Below are 17,898 nucleotides of genomic sequence, written 5' to 3'. Positions count from 1 at the left end.
AAAGATAGGAGTGCCCACATGAAATTCAGACTATACAGAATGAAAAGTCACTGGTGTATTAAAGAAAAACTGTTACAGATAAGATGGGGGGGACGAAAGTCATTAAATGAAGTGTAAAATTAAACCGTAATTCTTCTATGCCAAACAACTGTAAAACCTGGTTTTTTAGATCAAATATTGCCCAGCAACATTTTTTTTTTTAATTAGGTAGGAAAATGATCTAATATTTGCATCTAATTTATCTGTAGATAGGAAGAGACTAGTGATAAATGCTTTCAGATGAAACAGAGAAGCATTCTGGTGCTCTGGAATGCTTCCTTATTGTTAATTAAAATTAATCTGTTGCAGTATGGCTTGGTTATTTGAAAAAAATTCTGTTTTTTCCTCTGTGAATTAGACTGGAGTCTGACTTCTGAGACTCTTTAATTAACATTTAAGAGTCAAGTTGTTCAAATAATTTTTCCGATAGAATCTGAACCTGTATTTTGTAAAGGTCACAGATACCTCGTACCTTTAATAAAAGTTCCATTTTTTTGGACAATAGCTCCTACTCTATTTCCCATTTTCTAAGATCTTTAAGTATGTTGCTTTTGTTCAGTGATTTAGATTTGTTGTCTTATGGCGCCTTTTAAATTGGATCCAGCTATTAGCAAAATGTACTCATCTTCCCTGAAGCTAGATTCCCATTCTGCAGACCAAAAGCTTAGTAAAGTCTAACTTTTTTCTCCATTTAATAAAGGCATGGTTTAAATTACTTGTTTTCTAAATCTTATGGGTAGACCTCAGTAGTAAAATATTTATTTTTTTGCTTGTATGCAGCTCTGAGAATTGGACTCAATTATCCTTAAGGGCTCCTTCCAACTCAACTGTGATTCTGTGAGATTCTGTGATTACTGTGTGGAAAGGCCAAAGAATTGGTTTGTTCAGCCCAGTGAAGAGAAGGAGTGACCTAATTGCAATCATCTGTACCTGAAGGGAGCCTGTAAGAAACATGGAGAGTGGCTATTTGCAAGAGCATAGAGTGACAGGACAAGGAGGAATGGTTTGAAACCGAGAGTAGCCCTAGATTAGATATTAGGAAAAAATTCTTTAATCCAAAAGTGGATAGACACTGGAACAGGCTGCCCAGAGAAATTGCGGATGCCCCATTTCCGGAAGTTGCCCCATCCAAGATTGCATGGGGCTTTGAGCAACTTGATCTAGTGGAAGGTATCCCTGCCATGGCAGGAGGGTTGAAACTACATCATCTTTAGAGTCCCTTTCAACACATTCTATTCTGGGATTCTATGATTGTGTGGAGCAGGGAAGAATAACATGGATTAGTCAAAAGAGTTGATCATGTGGGCCAGAAACAATTAATATCTCTTTAATTTAAGACATGTTCGGAATATCTTTTAAAATATCGTTTTCTCAGGTATGTATGTCACTGTGAGCTTTTCTTTTGAAAGCCAAGCTGTGTATTAGGTACCTTACATGGCTTTAGTCTGTCAGCTTCAAGCACCGTTTCCCAAAAGGTCTTGGCCTGGGTTGCTAAAACAAAGGGACTGCCTTAGAGCTGTGTCATTAGAATATTTTATGTAAATTTTCCCCCCTCAAATAATCTCATGCAGCAGCTTGCATTGTCTGAAAACAGACCAAACAAAATTTTGGTCTTGGTATCTTCCATCGAGCTGTCAAAATGCAGGTAATTTTTTGAGTTACAAACAATATCATGCAATACTGTGTATTCTTCTTAAAAATGAAATTAAAAGATACTATCAGATTCCTGGAATTATTTGTAAAAGCTTCTGCTCCTATATTTTGTCCTATATTTGGGACTCTGTCTGACAGTAGCATCCCTTCACAATGTTCCTTGTAGGTACATGCCAATACTTAGATCTCAATGTTGTTGATACTTATGAAAATTAAATTTTGTGCTTGAGACATTGAGTGTCTCTATCTTCATGTTACTGGACTGTGCCTCAGAAATGCACTACTCATATGAGTACTGTGTTGCAAAACACAGTGACAAACTTTATTCAGCTTAGAAAGCTGGCACAGGAGACAGCCCCAGCACCTCCAAAAGCAGGGTGGGAGGAAAAAAACAATTGCCGAGCAATGAGGATCCATCCACAAGGAACCTGAGGTGTCAGCAGGCCTCCATTGCTCCTCTGCCCCACTTCTCCCCGTCCTTGGCCATCAGTCCTGGACTTGGGAGGACAGCTCTTAACCCTGGTATTGCAGGCTGAGAAAATAAATTTCAGTTCCAATTTCAGCATGTGGGCCCTTGCAGCTGCCAAACCAGTAAGAGTGTGTGTGGGTGGGTGAGCAGTTAAAGGTGTTGTTTCAGATCCAGCAAAGTCCTGTGTGCTTTCTGCCAGCAATAACAGGATGGATTGCTGTGAATTACTTTTCAGGTTTAGTTTATATTGTTTACGGTGTAACCGGCCAAAACGACATATGCTGTGAATCTCTGAACTGTAGAAAAAGCACAGGGAAACATGCAGAGAGAAAACTGCAAGAGGACTAATGAATTCTTATTTTTGTCACTGAGTATTTGCTCCTGGGAGGAAAAGAAAAGCCAAGAAGAGCATACACAGGATGTGGTATGGTTAGCCCAGTCGTACCACAAGCTGCTTGGTTTTGAAATTTCCTTTTGAGACAGTTTTATTGAAAGTGCCTGTTCACATGACTCATTCATTAGGCTGTGAAGCATTGGGGCCCATTTTGCTCTTGCCTCTCTAAGCATTGGATGAGATGCTGGGAACTGATTTTTTTTTTTTTTTTTTTGCACCCTACTCTAATGTGACTGAAATTCTTATGTTTGTGGAATCAGCCTTAGGGATATGGAGCATCATAGACAAATTACTTCTTTGTAGTGCATGTGTTTGAGAAACTGTTCTAGCTGCAGTTCGGGCAACACGGCTGTCTACACCATATGGTGCAGAAGGCAGGAATGTAACCAGTACATTTCAGTCCACATTGTGCAAAGATGCCCCTGCCCCTCTTGCACTCAGAGCCAGCCTTGATTTCTGTGCTTTGCTTTCTGGGGTCTTGTACAAGTCACAGGGAGCCAGAAGGACTGGCTGAGCTGATGGTTTCACAAGGTCCTTCAGCAGCCATTGATTCTCCTGCAGTTTGGTCTGCCATGGATTTGGGGCAGACAGGACGCAAATGTGTAATCTGAGGATAAGAGGCATCCTGCTCCTGCCCCAGCTGGCAAAGTGCCAGCGTTTCAGGTCTGGGAATGTGCTGGGATTTGTACTCACCCTGGGAAAGAAAAGGAAAAAAGCAAAAGAGAAAAAGAAAATTGTGTGCTGTCTCAGATCTCACTCAAAAAATATTTTTCTTTTTAACTATTTGAATAGATGTTGGTTGCCAAGGACAGAAACCATATGGAGAAAGGAACAGGCACAGCTTAGTTCTGTGTTTTCCAGAGCCATTGGAATTCAGATGGTCCAGCCATGATGCACTGTCACTCATACATGGTGTTAGTATGTGAAGAAGACCACATCAGCGCCTTCACAGAGAGAATTTTTTTCTGCTCTCCATGCAACTACAATGGTTGGATCAAGAAAACTGTCCTGGGAGCCAACTGGCTTCTGTGCTCTTTAAGCCAGGTCCCTACTTGTTATCAAGAGTACTCAGAAATGGGGGCCCTTATATCTTGTGACTCCACCTTTAGATGAAGAAATACTTTAATAACTGCAGGGGAAAGAAAAGCTCCACCAGGAGGTATGAAGAGAGCCCCATCCCAGAATACTTTATAGTCTGCTGTTGAAATATTCTCACTGAAGGCACAGTTTGAGGTCATGAGCAACCACAGAAGCTGCACTTGATTGCTTACCTCCTGGGTAAGTGCTGTAAGTGCTGGATCATGAGATGTAGAAGAGCAGTGATCACAGGAGGGGACCACAGACCCTTTCTCCTCCTCATGTTTCTCCTTATTAAGACCAGAATACATTAGGAATTCTGTTTGGATTTTTTGTTTGTTTGTTATAAGAAGAATGTTCTTCTATGTTATAGGAAGAATGTGCAGAGTACAGTGTATCTACAGTCTTTTAAATGTGTTTATATTGTTTGGTTAACTCATCTTACAGATGGGAAAGGTGTATGGTTGAGTTTTGAGTCTGGGTAGTTTGACCCAGGCAAGAAGCTGCTTGGTGCTATGAGAAACACCCTGTAACAAAGCTAGATTGCCTGGGAAGATTTACTGGAGAAACATTTAGTGTCTCCTGGGAGAAGCAGCAGCTGGGTAGGGTTTTGAAGGTTTACATTATGAATATGGGCATATGCAGCAAAGTGAGTTGAATCTTGGAAAGCTATTTCTTTTGTAAATTTAGCTCTGGTTCCACTAGCAGGAATCCTAACAGCTGCTATTTTGTCAGAAAAAGCTGTAAGAGACAGCAATTATTCCCAGTGTACAGCACTGTTGCTATTCAGTATCTTAAATGCAGCAAGTGCAAAACTCACCCAGTCCCAAAACCTCACAGCTTTTTGTTTTCATCAGGTGTGTTCAAACTATTTTGTATAAGGGGTCAGCTGAAAAGAGGTATCAAGTACACAGGACCTGTGGTCATTTATCACTTGTTATTATGCTAATGGGATTAACATCTAATGTAACATAATTCTGAAAATTTTTTTCCGGATCTAAAAAGTTAGCAGGGATGAAAAGAAAATTACTCTCAAAACCTTTATTTCCAAAAGCAACAGTGTCTTTTTCCCCATCTTCCCTTTCTGTCTTCAGTTCTCAATGTTATCACTACATCTGTCATTCAGAAAAAGGTTCATATTTGGCTACTTCATATAAGCACAGTTTGGACTCAGTTTTGAAAACTATTAAAAATGTTAACATTTCATTCTTACTATGAAGGGTGATTTCCATTAGGTGCCCTGTCTTTTGAAAGATGGTGAGAGAAAAGGCTGAAACAGAAGCACTGGGAGTTATTCCACTTAACTAGTTTCCTTTACTATCTGTGCTGAATGGCTAATGGAATATAAAATGTTAGGCTGATCACTGCCTGCAATCAGGCAAGCCTTGCTGGGAGGATAAGATTACGCTTATGCCACAAGAATGGCTAAGAACAAAGTCAAAAATGTAAAGACAAAACATGTAATGCATGTTCACACTCCTTAAGTAGACCATTTTTTCACTTGCAGTTTGCTAGAAAACTTTGTTACGGTGTGTCAGTAACTTTTTATCAAAGTGCATTTGTAGAACAGAACCACATCTTTTTAAATGCAGATGAATTTTAAATGCTTAGCAATGTGCTTAAAATCTGTTAGTAGCAGAACTGATTCATTTAAGTGAAAGTTCCCTCCTTCATGGGTTGATACCTAACTTTTTGGCATGGATTTAATATTGGTACAGAATTACATTTAAGCCTTTTTATGACTTGTATGATAAACAAGGGATTACATAGGGGATATTATCAGTTATATTCTGTGGCTTCTCCAGACCACTGCAGTGGTAATTTCTGTTTCCTGCCATTCCCCCCACACCCCCCTTTTGACAATAAGAAAGAAATAACCTCTAGCCTAACTTAAAAGAAGGAAAGTCAAGACTGGAAACAGTGGCAGTGAAGATGCCGTGTGCTTTGATCTGGGTTAATTTCTAGCACAGAATCAGGAGTTTGTTTTTGGGCACCTTGGGTTTCCAAAGCCCAGGCTGAGGCGCACAGAGCTTTGGCTCCTCTGTCCAGTTGACTGACCTGCCAGGCTGCAACTTGCCAAAAACTACAAACCCAACAAAGATGAAAAAGCCAAACTGGTATGGATATATTATCAGCATCCAAACAGATAAAATATATAAAAATGTTTGTTTGTTTGTTGTTTACCTAGTATTATTTTTCTTCCCAAAGGTTCGTCACCGATGGTGTGAACTTGTCATTAAACACAAATATGAGCCTGGGTATGGAGACATTGAGAGATTCCTCAGAGAGGATCAGGTAAGTTACATTTAACTAGCATTGAAAACAATCAACTTTTCAACACCCTTATGCTGAAATAAAAAAAAAAAAAAAAAATTAGTATATTTTCTTGCTGCATTTTGTCAAAAACTTGGCTATGTATTCATTTTGTTCTTCTGTGGTCCCCTAAACATAATAGTAATTTATGGAAACCACCTAGGGTAGGAGTATTCAACTCCACCTTAACATGCTAATCTTCTATCAAGTGGTGAAATAAAATAGAATTCCTTCTCTCCTTGCATTTTATGCAAGCCAGAGGTAGGAGTGATGCTAGGAAGATACTTCTCAGCAGGTTTCTTTTGCAGGATGAGGAAGGTAAGTGTGGCTGTGAATGCCAATGCAGGTATGAGGTAGGTGCAAAGCAGTCGGTGCTGTGGTAACCTCAGTTTTGAAGATGACGGCCAGAAGTACTATAGCACAACAGTGTACACCCAGGGAATGCTAGCCTCCTCATGGTTAGGGACATGCTACCCTGTATTTTCTGGGTTGTGAAGGCCTTAAAAGGCTGGACATACATGATTCCCTTAACGTGGCCTTTTATTTCGGCCATTGTGAATTTAGAATTCTAATTGTACCTCTGCCTTGTTATTTTCTATTTCACTTTTATTTATCTTTATTCACTATAAACTCTGTAAAATCAAGATATTCCCTGCCTAGGATGATTCTTAAATATTTAAATGTAGGTTTAAAAAATATAAAATGGTGAAGATATGTCAAAATCAAGGCAAGATATTAATGTTTTTACCTTTTATGCTGACAATGAACAAAGCTATTTACAGCCAATGAGGGTTTTGTTCTTCCAGGCAACATAGCACAATTGAATTATTGCAGTTTGTCATGCCTTCTTCTAGCTCAGAAGTATACCTCCTATTTATATCTCAGCCAATAAACAGGCCCCAGAGCTCTTGGCAAGTTCTGTATTAAAACAAACAAATAGGACATAAAAGAACATAATTTTATAAGGAGTTACATATATTGAGCATATTTGTATTCTGTGAAAGGATGGAGATAACCACCAGCAGAACCTGGGGATTCGAAGAACCCTTGAGTTGATAAAACCATAGAGAATTGCATTATGTTTGGAATAGCTATTATGCCAAATAAAGACATTTTCTGCAGTGTAGGGAAATAATTTTTGCATTGAACTTTGCATAAAATGAAATGAAGTTCATTTCATTTACTTCAGCAGTGCATACAGTTAACGGTACAAACAGCTTCTGGTGTGATTACTACTTAAATTAGAGCAGTTGCATGTCTGTACTGATCATGTAACATGGCTTTTTTAAAAGTCTGGGAAAAAATGCAAATGAGCTATTTAAATCCTTCAAAGTTCTACAAAACACCAGTGTGTTTACTGCATGTTAATGTTTAGGCCTAGGGGAGAATTGTTAATGCTGGGTAGAGAAGGTAGTTCCTATAGTAAGAAAATCTCACCATTTAAAAAATTCTCAATGAGAGCAACTGGAGCCCAGCTTCAAGGCCATTTGTGTGGCTGCCAGACCTTGGTACAGCTGCAAACCTTGGAAATCTGAGGTTTTGGTTCTCTTGGTGTCAGAGCATGCTTAGGGAATTGGCAAGGAGTTTCTGCCACTCTGAGACTTTCTCCTTTTATTTCAGTCATTGTTAAACTTTAAATTTCTCTTTTGGAGAAGAGAACTTCTCTTCTGACGGGCTTTTTAAGGCCCACCAGCCAATGCTAGAAAGTGCAAAGAATAGCATTAAAAAATGTATTTTCTCAATGCTATCTAAATTTTTCCGTTCCTGCAAGTGTCCAAACAATAACTGGAAAAGTCATGCTAAGCATGCTAAGATGCTAATATTTTGTCACATGTGTAATCCTATTTTGGTAAGTGCAGTTTTAACATTTACTGAATTCCTGTAATTAGCTGGAAAAAATGTATCATCAGAAAAAAAAAGATGATCTTCAATATGTTTCCTGTTAAGTTGGCCAGAGCTTTGTTGGCAGTAGTCAAAGGGGCCCAGATCTCCCTACAGGAACCCCATTACCTTTTTTTATAGCTGCTATGTCCAGACTAAATAGTTAGGAAAAGTTTGCCTTTGTACCCAAACAGAATTTATGCATGTTAAGCTGTATCTCTGATATAATGGGAGTCAAACACAAACATGACCATATACAGCTGATGTCCAGTTACAGAATTGCCAAATGGGAATTTTGGAGTGGAGTACTTCAGTCTTTGTTCGTGGATGTGTGAGTAAACATGACAATTGGAAAGAAAATGTGTATCCTGTTGAAGGAAGGAGAAGCTTTTTTCTTAAGGGGCATTTGGAAAAAAAATCAGGTAGTGGGTTAAAGAAAACAATATTCAACTTGAAAAGTGGCAAGGAAAGTGGAGTGAGGAATAATTTTCTTGTCATGCCGTAACACAGAACTCATACATTAATAGTTTGTTTTTACATAGTCAACACAGCATATAGACAACCACCCTTAGGCTAAAGAGACACAGAAAAAGCTAAGATTTTTTTGGGGGGGAGAATAGGCATTAGAGAGTAAATGGTATTTTCTGTATTTTGCATTGTCTATTTTGTTTCATTTTTAGTTTAAATGAGTACTAGGAGGTCAGTGGCAAAAAAATAGCTAACTAGTTATTACTGGTGGTAGGATGCCTGTGTATTATGTTCCTCTTTCAGGCCATGGGTGTTTATCTCTACGGTGAATTAATGGTGAATGAAGATGCAAAACAACAAGAACTTGCACGGAAATGCTTTGCTGCAGTACAAGAACATATGGATGCATCCTCAGCCAAAGTGGTGGCAGAGATGTTATTCTGAAAAGGTGATTTTTCATTTTAATCCCAACACCCTGAATTTGCTTCATAGAGAAAGAATATGCAGATCTCACAGAATGTGGTAAACTTTGGCATACCATACAGCTTGTGACTACTTAGGCTGAGAAATAACTCGTTACATATCTTGTTGGCTTTTTTTTTTTTCTTTTTCTTAAGCCCAGCTGCAGGAGCAGTGAGTTACATACATGTAGGCAAAACTGGAGAACGTGGAGAATGGCTTTGTTGTAATGGACTGTACAAGAGGCAACTGTAAGTCCAAATGGCCAAAGAAGGCCAGGCTCTGCCTACAGTTGTTTCCCATTCTGTATTCTTAACTCTGCTTACAAAAATTTCAATTGTGCAGGGAGCATTTCTGTTTAATAGAGCTGCATGTGTACTTGACAGGCAGCACAGTCTTTGAAAAGAGCCTGATCCCACAGTGGAAATACGAAACTGGGCTGGAAGCAAATATGAATCATGTGAGAACAAGCTGATAATTCAGATGTTTTTGTGTTAAGAGTATTGAAGATTGATTATGAGGTAAGAAAAGTAGCCTTAAAACAAAGAAGCTAGCTTGTTTGAAGTTAAAGGAAGAGGAATCACCAGAGAAGAACCAGAATTGCAGAAAATATTTATGGAATAAAGCGTACCGCAGGATATAAATTTGCAAAGACGTTTTTCAATTCTCTCTTTGAACAGTTGGAGGTAGCCTTACAGTGTCTGCACATGCATCTTTAACATATAACCCAAAAAGATTTGTATGAAAGTTTCTTCCAGTACAGCATACCTCAGATTTTGAGTTAATCATATCAGTCACTGGACAGACTGATTGCCTTGGTTGTTAACAAAACTTTACAGCTGATTTGTGGTATCAAAATTCAGCCTTCTAATTTAGCAGAAACATTGTCACTTAATTGCTACTAAACAAAAATCGTAATTTTCTCATGTTCTAGCAGTATGTGTGAGTTCCACTTGATTTTGTAGTGGTTTTTGCTATGTTTTTAGGAAATACAGCCAATGGCAGATACTATGAAAGCAAGTTTGATTATGAAAAGCCATGTTGTTCTTCTCTATAGACAAGAACTGTGCCTGCCAAGAAAACTTTTTTGGGAAAGGTAGATCAGACTGTAGAGTGGCCGGGTATCAGTTGTGGGGTAGGAGAGACACCTTTTAAATAGTTAGGGCTAGAAAGACCCTCTTGTGTATCCTCAGTTATCAAGGATTCGCAGGAATTTGAGTTATGTTCAGCAATTCTTAATCTGTCTTTGATTGTCTGAAGGCCAGAAACAATAAAATCAAAATTTCTAAATTAAAGTTTCCAATGGTAAGTATTTAGCGCAAGAAATTTACATGGTATGCCGGTGTTAGCAATAGCCTAGAATTACCCCTTTGACTTTACAGACAGAGTGGAAGTGCATGGTGAGCTATAACATAAAATCTAAAGATACTGAGCACAATATTCTGTGTGACTGCACAGCTTTCTTTTAATGTTATGGCTGTTTGGGTTCCTGGCATGATGATTTGTGACTTAAGATTAAAATCACATTGCCAGGGATTACCACACAGCCATGACCACAGCTGCTAGCATGAAACTCACCATTAACGGTCTGATGTGTGCACAGCGTGGAATCCTCTCCATCTATCAAACAAACAAACAAAAAACACACCAACCCTCACCCCCAAACTAAAAGGGAAAAAAAAAAAAAAAGAGAAACAAACCCCCAAACCCACCAAAAACAGAGGAGAGCAGCAGAGCATCATGGAAGAACCTCCTCCGAAAGCTATCTCTGCTGAGACTGAGATCTCTCTGGCGAGGTGCAGAGCTTAGCTGATTGGTGAACAGTGATTGTTTTCCTCTTTGTTCACAGTGGCTAAGTTCTGCACCTGAAGAGAAGGGAGAGGAGACTCTCTGCAGGGCAGAGAGCGTTTGCTGGCTGAGATCCCTTCCTGCTGAACAGGCAGATTTGCGATGAGTGCATTTGTCTGAGGTTCAGTGTATGAAGAATAAGAGGCAGAGGCAACCTGGGAAGGACCAAAGACTTTTAGTTTTAGTTGAGAATAAACAGTACTTCTTAAGTTCTCAGTCTGATTGCAAATATAAGCCATTGCTTACAGTAATTTGGTTACCATGTTATCCTGAAGGTCAGAGGAAATAATGTTTGTGACTTCAACTGAAATTGTCAATAAAGCCTTTGTTTTATAGTCTTCTCTTTAATGGATGCTGTCATGATCTCTCTGCAGTTTTAGCTTAGCACTGTGTGTCGTTTGGAGGAAATGGTGGCAGCTCCAGTCGGAAACAACTTACGGCTGCTGCTGTTGTTCCAGGCTGTTGATGGACCCGTCCTCCGGTGCCTACTGAGCTGATATCAGTTCTGATTTTACACACTGGCTCAGTTCAGCAGGAACAGGAGTCGAGCCCTAGAGCAAAAAAAAAAAAAGATGTACGTTTCCTAAGAGCATTTGAGAAATGTTGTTGCTGTTTTCTCTCTAAAAATGAATCAGTACATATTATGGTATCCTGATGTTAGACACTAAATGGCCTAAGGTGGAAAAGCTACCTCAGTACTGTTTAAGAGGACTGTTGGCTAAAGATGAGAAGGTATGTGGGTATGTAGCACATCACACAGTATTGCTCTGGTAACTTGCCTCCAACATTATTTTCAGAGTAACCTGCTAATAAACAAGAGACTTAGTGCTCCCACCATGGATACTCCTTGTCTTCTCCAGACCTTGTTGTGGTAGCTCTAGGAAGCTAAAGAAATCATTGTTAACTCTGTAGCTACAGTTACACTCTACTGGTAATCTAAAAAATAACTCAGTTTGGGGAGGCAATCAAGAATGCACAGATATCCCTGCACTGTGACAGAGTAATAACTTTATTACTTTACTGCTGTTTCCGTTGCAGGAAAGATCACAGACAACTCTTTTAATAGATCTTCTGCTAAACCCTGATGGTACTAGGATTTCATTGACCCAGGACATCAAAGGAAGGATTATGTGACTGCTAAAACAATCAGCTGACAAAAATATTTACCTTTCTGTATTTCTAGAGGCTCACTGTAACTGAGAACACATGCACACAAAACAAACTACACAAACACACATGTGTTAGTCTGGCTTTAAGTAATTATTTTCTATAAAAATTTTGGGATTTATCCTTGTACTTTGGTAATACAATCATTCTGGTTTGCAGATGCCAAAGACTCTTGATTTGAACAGCTTTATTAATTTGGGCATTCTGAAAAAGGATGAAACTGTATTGTGTACTTAAAATTTTGTTTGTAACTTTTATGTCATATTTTAAAAACCTCAGTATAAAATCAACAGGGGCTGGGGTGGGACTCATAAGATTAGATAGGAGCAGAAATAAACTGTGGAGAGTTACCTGCCATCATCCTGGTGCTGGGATGGAACTGAAGAAGAGACAAAGATCATCATGCGCTCTCTGTCATGTTTAGGTTAAATTTTGCCAGAAATGTCAGGCCTCCCATTTTCTTAAAGTGTCTTTCATACCCTTGTGATGTTTCTTTTGCAGTGATATGTCAAGTGTATGTCTTCTTTCCTGATCAAAGAATCTTTCCATTTTTAGAAGACACCTTAATTGTTCCTTTCAGGAAGTAAGAATTTAAACCACAAAAATCTGTGAACTTATTTCCTTGTACTCTACTGTTTTATAGCAAATCCTCTTGTAAAAATAAATTATTTTTTTCAAGTACATATAGTGTTTCCATTGCACAGTGGTTCAACATTAATTAAAAAACTTGGGAAGAGGAATGACTCAATTTATGCTTTTGCAGCAGGAGAAAAGCACCTGGAACTCATTACTTAAGGGATGTTAATGAGAAAAAAATAAATGGGGTATTCTTTCTTAAAGTTCTTAGGCTCAGAATCTGAAGTAAAAGCCTGCCTCGAAAGTGTCTTCAGTACAAAGAGCACAGTTCCCTTCCACGTCACATTTTCTGACCTCTCCCTTTGCAGGCATACAGTGTCAAAACCTGAATTAAGGGACACTCAGCAAGTTCTTTCAAATGCAGGAAGAGTTAGGAAATTGTCCAGGAAGGCGCTGAGACACCACAATGACTTCTAATGTAGTGACACTCACAGACGTAGTTATTACAGGATCCCATTCAGAACAGTTATGCTTCATTTCACAGGTTTTTTTCTGCAAAGGCCAGCAAAGGAAACCAGCTTGCTTTTTGCCTTTTCCATTGTGTATGGAAAAATGCAGAGCTGGATAAGACTCTTGTACAAAATATGCAGAAATTAAATACATCATAAGCTTCTTCAATAATATCAAAGCTAGTACTATTAAAACTATAGGGCAAGTAAGATATTACATGCTTTTTAAAATATCACTGAATTTTCCTTCTTTCAAAACTTACCTTTTTTTTAATATTGAGCACAGCAGTAGTTTGTTTTGTTTGCTTCAGCTCTTACAGTCTGCTTCAGCAGTATTAACTTGAATGTTTCCCCTCACCACAACTTCATGACCCATCATGCATGGTAGCAGCTGAGAAAATGAACAGAAAATGAAACACAAACACCAAAAAAACTAAAAAATGGCAAGAGGCAGGGCCCTTCATCAGGGTTTATAGGGCCTTTTGTTACTAACCCAAGCATTGTGAAAACAAGTGAGGCTCCAGATTAAGAAGAAAGTTGAAGGTGGCATTGAACAGTTACTGTCACCATAACTCATCAGAGAGCATAGGAGATTCCTGTATGTATTACTTAGTAGGGTCATTAACACAATACAAACATTACCCTTAGTTCCTTCTGAATCCTTAAATTCCTTCATGTAAAAGCACTGGAAGTGAGCCATATAATTATTTACAGAATCACAGAATAAGATTAATTGGAAGGGACACATTGAGTCAATTGAATACAACTCCTGGTAAAGCACCATCCCCAAGGGTCACACCATGTGTTTGAGAGCATTATCTGAACACTTTTTGAACTGTCAGATGTCGTGACCACCACCCTGAGGACCCTGTTCCAGTTCCCAGACACCCTCTGAGTGAAGAACCTTTTCCTGATATCCAGTCTAAACCTCCCTTGATACAATTTCAGGCCATTCCCAGGGGTCCTGTCCCTGGTCACCACAAAGAAGAGATCAGTGCCTGCCCCTCTTCTTCCCCTCACAAGGAAGATGTAACTGCAGTGAGGTCTGTCCCCAGTCTGCTCCAGGCTGAATTGACCAAATGCCCTCAGTTGCTCCTTTTTTAGCAAAACCCCCAGGACAGGAGGTGAGGCCACCCCAGCTCAGAGCAGAGAGGGACAATCCCCTCCCTTGATGCCCCCAGGACAGGGTTGTCCCTCCTGGCTGCCAGAGTACTGCTGGCTCATGTTCAACACATCATTGACCAGGAACCCCAGGTCCCTTTCCATGGTGCTGCTTCCCAGTGTCTCATTCCCCAGTCTGTCCATACATCCAGGGCTGCTCCATCCCAGAATCCAGCACTTTCCCTGTTGAACTTGATGTGGTTGGTGATTGCCCAAACCCCTGATTTGTCAAGGTCTCTCTGCAGGGCCTCCCTGACCTCGAGGGAGTCAGCTCCTCCCAGTTTCCTCCCACCTGCAATCTTGCTCAGTATCCCTTGCAGTCCTGTGTCCAGGTCATTTATGAAGATGTTGAAGAGCAGAGGGTTGAGGATGGGGCCCCCAGTGACAGATTCCCAGTCTGATGTCACCCCATTCACTGTGACCCTTTGTGCCCAACCCATGAGCCAGCTGTTCACCCATCCCAAGATGTGTTTATCCAGCTGTGGGCTGGACATCAGCTCCAGAAGGATCCTGTGAGAGACAGCTTCAAAGGCTTTACTGGCTTCCCTTGGTCAGCTGAGTGGGGTACCTTGTCATTTAAGGAAATCAGGTTTGATAAAGAGGATTTTCCACTCTGGAAGACTTGCTGTCTGTGACCAATGACTGTTTTGTCTTTCAGGTGTTATTCAGTATCCCCAGAATAAACTTCTCCATAACTTTATCAGGCACTGGAGTGAGACTGACAGGCCTGTTGTTTCCTGGGTCCTCCTTCCTGCCCTTCTTGAAAATCAGGACAATATTTGCCAGCTTCCAGTCACCTGGGACCTCTCTGGATTCCCAAGACCACTCAGAAGAAACATTTTGTGACTACATAAGCCAGCTCTTGAAGGATTCTTGGGTGAATCCTATCACGCCCCATACGTTTTCAAGGATCCAGCTGGAGCAGTAGATCCTGCACATTAAGCTTTTAACAGGCCCTATCAAAAGCCTAACAGAAAAAAACCAACAAACGTTACTGTTCTATTCACAATTTTCTCTCAAGGTGGGTGTTTCTGTATTGAGTTACTGACAGAAGGATGTTGCAGAATCTAACTATAGTAAATAAAAGTCAACAACAACAAAAAAATCTATTTCCAAACTTCCTGTAACTAAATCATTACAGGAAGTCACGTCTTTTCAAATGACACCTCCATCTAGGAGATGCACTCAATGGTCCAATTGACTGTATTCTATGACTGTATGTGGCTACGACATCACAGGCTTCTATATAGGTATGCCCTTGCCCTTAGGTTTCATTTACATGTTTCATAGGCAGCCCCCTCTGAATATAATACAGCCTTTTGTAGGGTTTTTTTGCTCTTCCCATCCCTAATTCAGTCCTTTCCAAACATAGCAGTAATTTTACTCTGAATAGCATTAGAAAGCCCATTGCTGGAGAATCTCCCACTTGCTTCGTCAAGTCAACATCTAGTTAGGATCTTGGTGATTCTTTTCAGGATGTACCTTTTAGCTCTGAAAATGAATCTCAGATGAAAAATTAAAACTATCCATATAGTTAGGCAAGGATCATCACCTACTTTCTCGTGCTGCTTACTTTTCAGAGTAAAGGCAGACCATAACAAGGGGGTGGTCCTGCAGGTGGCCCCTCGGTGGGCATGCATTCATTCCTTGCCATACACTTTCGGTTGCAAGTACAGAATAAAACACACCCTTTTGCTGACAGCTGTTTTCTGTCTGCAGCTTTGCTGGGAGGTGTTTGCAGCTGCTGCTGTCTCTCTGATTTCTCCTTTAGGAGGGAATTAGCTGTACCCTATTGCCCATGCCTCACACAAAATAGGGAAGGAAAAAGGTCTTGAAACAAAGGTCTGATCAGAAATGCAGCCTGAGCAAGTGGGCAGCTTGGGGAAACAAGGTGCAAGGAGCCTAAGGATTTCTGACATATAAAAAGGACACTATCAAAAAAGTTATATGGAGCATTCAAATGTATCATGCGGAGCACTGCAGCCAGCCAGTTCATCTCCACAGCTGATCAAAGTCTTGGGAACTGGTATTTGTACAGGAAATTTTAAGTGTTGGTTTGCAGGCTCCTCTGTATACAGAGGTATGTGGGAGGAAACCATGGTGCTTTTGTATGAATCAACAAGCAGCTGAGTTATCATGAGCCATTATGTTCCAAATGCTCTATTAGTTTGGAGTTGATTCTTTCCAGGCAGAAACTGGACTGTAAATATCTGGAAAAGCCACACCTTCCAGGCCCTGTGCTGCAGGCAAGTGCCAAGCTGGCACATATACATGCTGCAGCAGTTCTCACTTTCAGTACACATGATTTAAGAGAAGTAGTATATGAAATATCTGAGGCTATTCAAACTTTCACCAGTGACTTAATGGTATTTTATTTTGAAAAAACACGTAATAATGTACTAAGGTAAGAGTAACATGAAAAAAGAGCACAAAACCATACTCTAAATCACTGAAAACCCTATTCAACAACTAATTCTTAATATCTAAAAAGAAAATAAAGTAATTCATCTTCTGGTCTTCTTCATAATGTATCTTGTAGTCTTTTAAAGGTACGAAATATCTACATTTGTGCTGACTACACAGTTCCCAGTATTCACAAGTCATGTCTTATGTCTTCTCTAACAGTCAAAGATTTCACCAGACATCTGAATAGACTCATTTCTCTTCTTGGCCTCAATTGCTGATGCCCAGACTAGTCAGAAGAAAAAAATTGCAAGGACAAGGAAGCAGCCAAATAGAGGAGCCTGACTTATTTAGAATTTCACAAGCATACTGAATTTAGGCACATAAACAAAATGTAAAGTGAACATATATACTGATATGGCTATGTTGGTTTGTTTCTTTGGACACAGTATATTGGGAAATTTATTTTAAAATCTTACCCAGCTGTCAGGCTGACATTTTAAGTCAGTGCTTAAAGAAATCAAGACATTTGCAGAGTCTTTGGGAGACTAACTGCATTTGTCCATTTGCTGTGATTTAAACTAACTGCATATTTTCTGCACAATATTAAGAATTCAAATTAAGGTCCTGACTCCTGCTGCTTATACCTGCTTTCCAGAAGAGCACCAGGCATTTGCTCTGTTACCTGAAAGCATGCAGAAATTGCAGTTCTGTTAAAAATTGCTGTTGCATGATCATCAGAAAGCAGAACTTAGTTTTCAACTGACACCACTTCAGCTTAGCACAGTACCCCAATAGTAATGCCCACAGTACAACCTGAAAAACCCTGCATTGCCCCCTTGCAGAGATGGCAGCTCTGCTGTCTTCTCACATGCCCCTGAGCAGCAGCTGGACATTGCTGTACCTTTTAGTTAATGTAGCTCACTTCAGTCATCTGAAAACTGCCTCCTTCTGACAATCCAGGCTTTTCCTCTGGGCTTGTTGGGACTGGTGTCTCAGCACTGGAGCTCTCTGCTGAAACTCAGTCTGAGACATTTTATTCATGGGCCAATTTTGGCTGCTTTGCCACTGGCATCAACCCCAGCCATCCTGACTGGATCTAAACAGGCTAGTTTGAGAAACTGGTGCTTGGCCCTATAACGTGATTAACTTCAACTTTAATCCTGAAAGGACAGTGCTCATCACCTACCACACAGAAAAAAACATCCTTTCTTTTTTAACCTCAAGTCGTCTCTTCACAGTAACACTGTCCCACTTTGTTTCTATATTTGGTAGTGAAAGTTATATGCTCTACAGCTGTACCTCCTTACAGTCAACTCTTCCAAGTAAAATAGAACTAAAAATTAAAATATCTCAGCAACTGTCTTACTCCAGTCTGCATCTGTCCCTTGGTGTGCCTGAAACTCACCTGTTTAACTGCCAAGCATGACCAGTTAAAGATTCATTCAGATTTATTCAGTTTTACACCTGAAAAGTACTTT

At 39.9% G+C, this 17,898-nt stretch overlaps 1 protein-coding gene across 20 annotated transcripts in view; it reads left to right on the top strand.

Moving 5' to 3' along the window:
• AOPEP (aminopeptidase O (putative)) overlaps positions 1 to 15,197 on the top strand; it is a 191,831-nt gene extending 176,634 nt beyond the window's left edge. For 4 of the 20 annotated variants that reach the window (XR_015280671.1, XR_015280670.1, XR_015280663.1 and 1 more), the window contains 5 exons: positions 5,841 to 5,927; positions 8,598 to 8,742; positions 8,912 to 9,004; positions 9,140 to 9,274; positions 11,640 to 12,451. Coding sequence is in view for 6 of the 20 variants with exons in the window: in XM_086868364.1 (XP_086724490.1) it covers positions 5,841 to 5,927; positions 8,598 to 8,738 (228 nt within the window). In the remaining 14 variants the exon portion in view is untranslated. Of the gene's footprint in view, positions 1 to 3,347; positions 3,834 to 5,840; positions 5,928 to 8,597; positions 8,744 to 8,911; positions 9,005 to 9,139; positions 9,275 to 11,639; positions 12,452 to 14,672 lie in introns of those variants that run through there. The other 16 variants (XM_086868366.1, XM_023945012.2, XM_023945010.2 and 13 more) reach the window with 9 other exon arrangements.
• The last annotated feature ends 2,701 nt before the right edge of the window (positions 15,198 to 17,898 follow it).

This window comes from Cyanistes caeruleus, chromosome Z (genome assembly GCF_971803275.1).
Source record: "Cyanistes caeruleus chromosome Z, bCyaCae1.hap1.1, whole genome shotgun sequence".
NCBI lineage: Eukaryota > Metazoa > Chordata > Aves > Passeriformes > Paridae > Cyanistes > Cyanistes caeruleus.
The sequence above is the reverse complement of the archived record's forward strand: the minus strand, read 5'-3'. Positions and strand labels throughout refer to the sequence as shown.